Source organism: Carassius auratus, chromosome 4 (assembly GCF_003368295.1).
Source record: "Carassius auratus strain Wakin chromosome 4, ASM336829v1, whole genome shotgun sequence".
Lineage (NCBI taxonomy): Eukaryota > Metazoa > Chordata > Actinopteri > Cypriniformes > Cyprinidae > Carassius > Carassius auratus.
Window position 1 is genome coordinate 26,142,253 of NC_039246.1, and position 10,464 is coordinate 26,152,716.

Here is a 10,464-nt window from a genome sequence, read left to right on the forward strand (position 1 = left end):
TACTTTGATGTCATGAAACTAGTCAGCATCCTCTAAAGCTGAATGGGGAAATAAATGGGTGTGGTTTCTTTCATTTACACTTTATGTAAATTAACCTTATCAACAACTGCTCTGCTTTCAGTAGAGTACAGTGTGAAAAATATACTAAGCACTTGGTACAAACTGGTAAAAGTGTTACTTCTCTGATGTTTTTCGGACGTCCTGTTATCTGACCCTTGTGTATCTGCACCCTCCTCATGATCTCTTGCTTGCATGCCTTTAACAAAGCCAAGAACTGCCTTCAGCTGTTTCACTGGGACTGGATTGGTCTTTTTTCCTTTGAGAGTAAGCCAATTCCCTAAGCATGTATCCACAACCCCCTCACCATCACTTTTAACAAAAAAAAAAAAAGTATAAAAATCTTAACAAGATAACAGGATGTATAATTGTGGAAACTTTAATCCACCAGGGCTCTCCAAGTTGCACTCCGTTTACGCTCATTTTATGAGAGTTTCTTTATCAAAATATACGATAAAGAATGAGTAAACGTATAAATAACGTAAAATGTTAGTTTCACATTTGAAAGACATATCTTTCGACATTCTCCGAGTATGTCACTCTGAACCAGGGCAGGATTTTATCGCCAGGATATAAACCGAACCGTACAGCGCTCTCATTCAGATAGGAACTGGAGCATACGGAACAGTCTGGTTCTGGTAAGAAACCTACCTGTATATTAATAAAAGTTCATAATTATTTACCTTGTCCAAATTAATAATTTTAGTTGTCAATATTCAAAAAGAACTTTGGTTCTGTAGTTTTTGGAATTTTGGTGCAAAGAGTCGTCTTTACAGCTTTCTTAATACAATTGTTGTAGTATAGCCCACTTGTTGTATTTAAAGGGGGGGTGAAATGCTCGTTTTCACTCAATATCCTGTTAATCTTGAGTACCTATATAATAGTACTGCATCCTTCATAACTCCAAAAAGTCTTTAGTTTTATTATATTCATAAGAGAAAGATAGTCTGTACCGATTTTTCCCGGAAAAACACGACCGACTGGAGGCGTGACGTGTGGGCGGAGCTAAAGAATCACGAGCGCCAGTAGGCTTTTGCGTTGAGAGCGTTTGGAAGCTGTGACATTAGAGGGAAAAACCATCATCCAAAACAAACCATGGCTTACAGTCAGATTCAGTCAGATTCAGCCGTTTATTTATGATCCAGAATCAGATCCCGAGGCTGAAACTGAACGAGAGCAGCAGCAGCAACGACTCGCTCCGAGCGGGGCTCGAACCCGGGTCTGTTTAGCATGGGAATCCAACTCTTTAACAGTGTAAAAAACTCAGTATGCATGAAATAGCATTTCACCCCCCCTTTAAATGTGTTACAAATTCATAAGAAATAGGAGTAATTTTGTTCGTGCGGCGTACTGTTGCTATGGTTACCGCTGATGAACTGATGTCTATCTACAGTAGTGCACTTAAACTAACTTGTAAAGTTAACTTTTGTGGCTGCTAAAACATTGTATACAATTCTGTTTAACTGTACTGTAGATGTACTTAAAGTTTTTTTTTTTCTGGAGCCCCAAACCCCCATAAATCGTGTTTGTTTAATTCTGTTAAAATTACTTTACATGATGAAACATATAATTAGTCTACTGGCTCTGTAACTAAAGGAGGATATTTCTCAAGAGAGCTGTGCAATGAATGCACAACGAACGCTTTTAGACTGGCCTTATTTTTTTCAATTGCATCATGCACTTCCATCTGTTTTCTTAATTCTCCTTCAGCTAAAGGCTTTGTGGCTTATCTGAAAACCTCTGTAAACTTTTCTTCCTTTGCAAGACAAGAGGTCTCCCTGCTGATGTCATTGTCTGCGTTTAACAAGCAGAAGTTGCCGAATTAAAGACATTGTGTTGGTCTTCAACAGAATTTCCGCTTTAATAGATTATTGACTTGACCAAGTTGATCAAGTTTTAGACTGAGTAATGAACCTAATGCATTACGCTATCTCTATGTGCTCAACCTCTTTCCTGACCACATCTTCAGGTTCAGACGTAGAAGTTTAAAAATGCAATCAACGAGACAATGCAATGTCCACGGGACTTCAACCTCGCAATGATCTCATAGATGGTTATAGACACAATTGTTAAACATTGCTCGAACTTTTTTCAAAATTTCCAAAGTTCAGCCATTGACCGCGAGATGAGAGTGGGTGTGGCCATCAAGAAGCTCCACCGGCCGTTCCAGTCCAGACTGTTCTCCAAACGTGTTTACAGAGAGCTACGACTCTCAAGGATTGTAGGAAAGATTGTAGGACAGATTTCAGGATTTGTATGTCAATTCTTTCAGTTCTAATGCACTATTTTAGGAGATTTCAACCTAAAAATCTAGATTTTCCTCTAAACTACTACAGTATGTAATTCAGATCATTAGCAATTGTTTTAAGTTCTGTCATCACAGACCAACAATGAAACAGCAGCTAATGTCCTTTTCTCTTAGTTACCGGGTGATGCCGTTTATGGGTATTGATTTGGGAAAGCTGATGAAGATGCAGAGACTATCGGAGGACAGGGTGCAGTTTCTGGTCTATCAGATACTGAGGGGTCTGAAGGTTAGGCACAGATATACACACAATCACATCTGTGAAGTACTCTGTCCTTTATAACTTTGTGGTATCTATAAATCTCTCGCTCGTGCTCTGTTTCCACAGTACATTCATTCAGCCGGGATCATTCACAGGGTAAGTGACCTCGGAGATAGATGCTAAGAGGGTCGTTACTTGTGGGTGACGTTTATTTAACTTCTGTCTATCTTTTTTGTAATGACTGAGAAAATGTCTGGAGGTGTGCACTTTTGTTTCAGGCTATATATAATAATTAGAAGCATTTTTACTACCTTAGATTTATATGTATTAGTCTTGTGCTTATTGTAAATGTCTACTTTGGTTGTCGTTCTTCAGGATCTCTAACCAGGAAATCTGGCAGTGAACCAGGACTGTCAGATGAAGGTATTAAAACAACTCTGTCTATAGCACAATTTAAATGAGTGTATACATCAGCTTTCCTAAAGAGCTGGATAAGTTTAAAAATGGTAACTTTTGTGTGCAGATTTTGGATTTTGGACTTGCACATCAGGCAGATTCAGAGATGACAGGTTATGTTGTGACCCGCTGATACAGAGCACCAGAGGTTATAACTGGATGCACTACAAGTGAGAAACACTATACAATAGAGACGTTTACAAATAAATGTAGCTATTACATCGTCTAACCACTAGATGTCCCTGTAGGACTGGGGTCATGGGGCCGGTTGCACTAGCTGTGTTTAAATTACAATTTAGCCTATTTTTTGAGGTAAAGGGGCACCGAGTTACAACACATGCTCTACTAAATATTTCTGCATTGCACCATGAAACTGAATAACATAGCTCTACGTAAAAACGAAATATTTATGGAGGCCTCCAACCAGAAGAAATTTTGTTAGTAAAATCGCAGATTGACAGAATTGTGTCTTGAGAACTTTAAATTCCAACTGAAGTAAGAACTTTTCAACAGCTGGTTCGACGACTGAACTCTTTTTCTGTTTTAGTTGATATCTGGTCAGTGGGCTGCATAATGGTGGACATGTTGCTTGGAAGGCCACTTTTTAAAGTGCAATGTTTTTTGCAATGTAACTGAATGATAATTTCTGCTTTCACATGTTCTAGCGACTTTGATGATTAGTTGACTGATATTATGTTGTTCTTGACTTGTGAACAAGTTATCAAACAGATAAAGTCTGTGTTAACTGTACTGTTTCAGTATTGTATCACTGAATCCTTGACATAGACTTGTAGATCGGGACCAGCAGTGAGAGATCACAAAAATCACAGGTACACCAGCACCAGATTTCATCATAAACTACAGAGCCAAGATGTGTGTGTATTACAAATAATAAAAAACACAGGAAAATTAATTGCATGCACAAACATGCAGACGTGCAATTGCACAATTGATGCATGTGTGTTTTCTGCATCCACCCAAACAGGCCAAAAACTACATCAGAGGTCTACCTAAAGTACCAAAGAAAGACTTAAACACTATTTTCTTTGAAGCCAGATCAGAAGGTAAGCAATTTCCTTCTTTGCTACACTGTAGAGTTATTTGTGTGTAATGATCGATGAACGCTCTAGAGCAAATGCTGGTTCTGGATACAGAGAAACGCATGAGCACTGCAGAGAAACACCCCTCTGAGTGAACACAGATACACACCGTTTATAAAGCGCATAAATGCATTCGAATAGAAAATGGAATAAATGTAAATTATATGACAAGAGTCACAATGTTGTTCAGTTATGAGGTTCCAGATTATTATACGGTTATGTGATATCTCTTTATTACTTGACTTGAATATGCAAAATCCATTTTTTACCTGCAACTAAAAACTGTTTTATTTGAAAGCTAGTCTTAATGATTTCAGCATGCCAATAGGCTTATTTTGGTTTTTACTTTACTGATAAGTTCTTATTTAATATATTAACACAATAGTTTACACAGAATATGTCATGGTTAGCACCTCTTTTTTAAATTAATGAATGAAACCATCTTATTGAGTGTTTAATGATTTGTTAGACTGAAAAATATTTGGTTGTGAAACAATTTTCAATCAGAAATTGCTAGCAAATTTCATAAATAGTTACCAAGAAATGACAAGCACATTGAATTAAACATGAAAGTTTGGAGCAAAAAAAGTTTTAGATATTGACTTTTAAAAAATATTTTTGGCGTCTCCTGTATGTGAGTGTAAATGTTTAAGGGTTAGTTCACCCAGTAATCAAAATTAAGCTCATAATCATAATTTTGATTATTGGCTGAACTAACCCTTTAAGAATTTTCCTTAACAAATCAGATTTTTTTTCAGTACACAAGATATATAACAAAAATGTATCTTCAGTGCAATAACCCTTAGCTTTTCCTGAGAATGACTGCATAACTCATCTTACAGAAGTTTACCTTAAAACATCAAGCATAAGGTTGGGGTTAGGAGTTAGGGTACATACAGTAACAGTCTAACATAAATGTTATCACGCTTAACTGTTTACTGTTAAAGGTGCAGGTGCAGACAATACAGATCAAAAACTCCCTAATAAAGACAAGCCAAAAAATTATGTAGATAAGAAAGTAGTAGCACAGAAAGTAGTGTGTATATATATATAAAGATATTATTTGCTGGCAACTAAACACTCATTTTAAACAACTCCTGCTAAAAAAATGAAGGAGTTATGTTTTTTTTTTATCACAGCACATCTGTTCCTAAGAAATTACCTTGAAGCAAAAATCTGTCCCACCTGTTCAAACATGATTAGATCCCACTTGTTAAGCAACAGACTGACCTTACATATGTGAGGTCTGTATAAAAACCATACATTTCTCTCAAGTTGTCTTGTAATTTCACTCAATAACACCATGAGGAGAGCTGCTTTATTTCTTCTGCTGACGGCTCTCTTGGCTAAAGGACAAGGTGAGAAACTTAAGAAAACTTTTTTTTTTACAAATTGATGGAAATGCTAGATGTTAAGTGTTCAGTCTGAATGAAATCCCACAGAGCTGCACTGGGAAAACGGCTATGACCAGCCTCTAAATTTTAACTGCCCGGCAGGACAGTCGATATCCTACATAAAGAGGTGAGTAAAAAGCAGACTGTACTTCAGTACAGTATTGATACTGTTAAAATTTTCTAAAGTAAAAGTCAATAGATCATGGGTTAATGTGATCCAAAAACATATGGATCAATGAATGCAGTTTACACTGAAATGAAGGTTATTGGCTATAAAACATGCATGGTAATTTGAAACCCCAGATAAGTCAATATTCCATTTAAAAAGAATTTAAGTATACATTCTCAAAAATAATACTATAGTGATGAAACAGAACACATAATCAGAACATAAAGTTCTTACTGTACTTACTGTTTCCTTCCCTAATGGATAAACCAAGCCAACACGATAATCATCATGAGGACCGGATGTGGGAGTTCGGCTGTAAAGACACCTTTGATTCTGGTGCAGACTGTTTCTGGTCACCTGACGTCAATGATTTTGACCAAACGCTCAGCTATGAGTGTCCACCGCACCACATCATCGCAGGAATGAGCAGCTACCACAACAACAAGCACGAGGACAGACGGTGAGCTCCGCTTTTGATGTGCTGTGCGAGTTGACTCGAGCTGATGTCAGTTATAATCCTGTTTTGTTTTTTACACAGCTGGAAGTTTTATTGCTGTAGAAGTAACGGCCATTGTACTACGAGCTGTGAGTGGACTACCTATGTGAACTGGTTTGATGAGCTCTTCCACTGGACCGTACCAAACCAAAACTACCTGGTCGGTGCTGAAAGCTACCATGAAAACAAACATGAGTAAGTAAAGCAGATTTTTTATATTTTCAGATTTTTTTTCTTTTTTTCTCTTGAATGTTTTGTTCAATTGAATATTGAAAAAGCTTTGAATGTGAAACTGCATAGTTTAATGCTAACATATTATCTTTTTTAACGTTTTCAGAGACCGTCGCTGGAAGTACGAGTATTGTAGTAAAGTACAATGCTAAGACTCTCAAATGCAAAAACTCTCAAGTCTGAAATAAACACAAGATGGAAATCACTGATCCAAGAATTTTTAATAAAGTCTTAGGTCTGAGACTGAAAATGCATTTCATGTCATGTCTAAAAAAGTAAAAAAGTGTGTGTGTGTGTGTGTGTGTGGTGTTCCAAGTGCTAATATTTTAAATAACAACAATTTCCATATTGTTTTTCATATTTTATAGTGGATAGGCCACCAAGGGATTCTGCCAGATCTGGCACTTCATATAAAAAATCATGAGAGTGCAGCACTCAAGTCACATTATATGGTTGACATTATCTGATGGATTAAAGAATTATTATATCAATAGTCAATAGGCTTGCATCAAGACTGATGTTAAGTAAGAAACAGAAATCAAACGGATCACTGAAATAATGGATCAAATTCAACTGATCAGTTCAACATTATCTTCTGAGAAACTGGATAAAGAGAGACTTTTGTTGCAAGGTGAGTTTGACACTCTGACCAGTGTGCACACAGAAGGACTTTTCTTGAAAGTGCACTAGATTCATTATGAACACAGTGAGTGGGCTGAGAGTTTTTTTGTGCTATCAGTTGAAAGCAGGTTTTATAGCAGCAATTGGAGACAATGAGGGTAACATTATTATGCATCAGTAGGGTATTAATGAACAGTTTAGATCTTTCTATGAGGCCCTAAACACTTCTGAAGTGGACAACATAGAGTGGATAGAAAGGTTTTTCATCAACTCTGAGTTGCCATCCTTCTACCATTCATACATATCCGCTTTAGAATGTAACAAAACAGCTCTTAAGATAGACAGTGCAATTAAAAAAACTAAAAACTGGAAAAGCATCAGGTCCCAACGGTTTTCTGCCAAGTTAGCCTCTTTGTTGAGCTAGGTACCTAAAGAGGTCCTTGTTTCAAAATCTCTCCCCACAACCATGACTCAGGGAACCATATCATTCTTTCTCAAAAAAGGATAAAGACCCACTTAAATGTGCATCCTACCACCCAATCAGTTGACTTTGCTGTGGCTATAAGATCCTGGCCAAGGTGCTGGCAATCAGAATAGAGCCAGTCATGAGTAAGATAATTCATCCGGATCAGACTGGCAATTATCTCTGTTGACTGTGTTATTTACTTAACCAAAGACAATACTAACCCTGGGATCCTAATATCCTGCTCACAAGGTATTTGATAGGATTGAATGTGATTGTTTTACTCACAACTAGAAGGTTTGGCCATGTTCTGTTTATGGATAAATGTTTTGTACATGACTTAGGCCTTTGTTCAAACAAATAACATATTATCCAAATGATTTCCACCTGTTAGGTGGAAAAGTTGTGGCTTCAAATCAAGTTCAAATCATATTTATATGATTTTTTTTATATATATATATAAAGGTGTGCTCAGTAAGTTTTACTATAGCTTTTATTCTTTACACATGAAAAAAGTAAACGTCAACAATATGTCTTTGTATAATAAAATTGTACAGTTTTACATACAGTAAAACTTTTCTCTATTATTGCGTATTTATATCTTCAAAAATAAAACGATATGTTTCTGAAGACACGCTGTCTCACATTGTTTTCATAGTGCATCAAAAGCTGTAGTTAGAGCGTGATTTGCAGACTTGTGATTGGCTGCTGCTGTATTAAGAAACATGTTTGTCTGACTCATGATTGGCTGCTGCAGGAGTCAGACACAACAACAGCTTATGTAAACAGGACGCATCACATACTTTGCATCCTTAAACACAAGAGACCATGAGGAGAGTTTCTGCTACTGACTGGGCTGTTTGCCAGTGGACAAAGTGAGGAGTGACCTTTCTAAATTACCTTTCTAATTTTAAAAATTTCCATATGCAAGCCTGTGTTAATTGGGATCTGAGTCATTTGATATTAAAAATATATTCTAAGCTGAAACTGGTTGGGCATGTAACTCAACAGACTGGCATGACAACTATGATGAGACTCTCAACTTTCAGTGCCCTCCAGGACAGTCTATATCCTCCATCAGCAGGTGAGTATGCTGTACTAATTAATAATTGTTCAGCTATTTTAAAATTATTATAAAGGCATAAACTTTCTTGAATTGACAAATTATACATTAGGGTTAGCTTTGTCATGGCTGAATCCAATCAATTGTAACATTTAAATATAGCTATCAATACAAATATATATTTTTTAATAATTTTTTCTCCATTCCTTACTAATATAAACAAAGCTATCACAACAGTTATCATGATGACCGACGTTGGAAATTTAGCTGTAAACCCACCTTCAGCTGGGGTACAGACTGTTTCTTGTCACCTTATGTCAATGACTTTGACGAAACGTTCAGCTTCGAGTGTCCACCGCACCATGTGATCGCAGGAATAAACAGTTACCATAATAACTATCATGAGGACAGACGGTGAGCTGATGTTTGATTGATTCTTATGTTTAAACTTTGATTCACTTGAGTTCATCTGAACTGGTGTCATTACCATGTTTAACACAGGTGGCAGTTTTACTGCTGTAGAAGTAAATGCACTTCTGAGGTCAGGGGTCATTGTCATTCTGGCTGTCAGTGGACTTCATTCGTGAACTCCTTTGATGAGTACTTCTTCTGGACTGTGCCTATCCAGAGAGTTCTGGTGGGGACTGGAAGCTACCATGATGATTTTCATGAGTGAGAACAATTGCTTTCATTTTAAGAATATATCCCCTTGCTCATTAGGTCATTTCTTATACTTAAGTCAAACATGTCTGACTGTGTGCTCTGTTGCTCACTAATGTGATGCTTGATTTACATCTTTCAGAGATCGCCGATGGAGGTACAAGTACTGTCTCCAACAATCATGTAAATGACAAGACTCACACAGTTCAGTGGAACAAGAAAAACAGGATTGTGCTTGAGTGTTTGCATGCTTCAGAGGGCTAAAATTATTGAATTGGTTTTACATTTTCAAAAATGATTGTTGATTAGATCACAGATGGCTGCCTAATTAACCTTTATAAAAAATCCTAAATGTGCTCAAATTTGACAATGCACTGATATTTAAATCCATTCCACAATTTTCAGCACAATCATGGTTAAAAAGGTGCACAGATATGTTACCAGTAATAACAACCCAACTCATGGTAATTCATAACTATTTTATACTTACTTTCATCAAACATTTTACATTAAGTAGTAACATAAGTCAGTCAGTAATCTAATCAAAGACAAATTCACCATTGTATAGAATAAAAATCGTATCTATTCTGGTTCTTTGACTCTACTCATCTAATGTAGCAAATGTTATGCAATCAGAACTTACCTGAGGAAACCTGATGTTTATCCAGAGAACTCTTACTGATGGAAGACTGACAGGAGACAGCATTAACCGCTATGTGTTCTGAAAAGTTTCAATAAGACATATATTAACAAAAGAAAAAAAAATCAGTTTATTAATCTGTTCAGCCTTATGTTAACACATAAATTAACTCATGAAAGAGAAATTTACTTAGAGTTTCAATAAATATTACAAGTAAAAATGTAGTGCAGGTTTTCCCTTCATTGCTGTATTTTCATACACATCATTACATAGGCTAGCCATAGATGGTCCATTCTTATATTGCAGTATATTAATTAAAAGATATACAGTACAGACCAAAGGTTTGGACACACCTTCTCATTCAAAGAGTTTTCTTTATTTTCACGACTATGAAAATTGTAGATTCACACTGAAGGCATCAAAACTATGAATTAACACATGTGGAATTATATATGGAATTATATACATGACAATAAAGTGTGAAACAACTGAAAATATGTCATATTCTAGATTCTTCAAAGTAGCCACCTTTTGCTTTGATTACTGCTTTGCACACTCTTGGCATTCTCTTGATGAGCTTCAAGAGGTAGTCACCTGTCCTGAAATG

General features: G+C 36.4%; 1 protein-coding gene and 1 pseudogene across 1 annotated transcript; both read left to right on the forward strand.

Moving 5' to 3' along the window:
- The first annotated feature begins 590 nt into the window (after window positions 1-590).
- Window positions 591-6,660, forward strand: LOC113056986 (mitogen-activated protein kinase 12-like; annotated as a pseudogene).
- Window positions 6,661-6,968: 308 nt separating this feature from the next.
- On the forward strand, window positions 6,969-9,736 carry LOC113056995 (hemagglutinin/amebocyte aggregation factor-like). Its single transcript, XM_026223977.1, has 5 exons — window positions 6,969-7,041; window positions 8,506-8,578; window positions 8,783-8,971; window positions 9,059-9,229; window positions 9,360-9,736. The coding sequence occupies exons 1-5, from the start codon at window positions 6,969-6,971 to the stop codon at window positions 9,406-9,408; spliced, it is 555 nt and encodes a 184-aa protein (XP_026079762.1). The 3' UTR covers window positions 9,409-9,736.
- The last annotated feature ends 728 nt before the right edge of the window (window positions 9,737-10,464 follow it).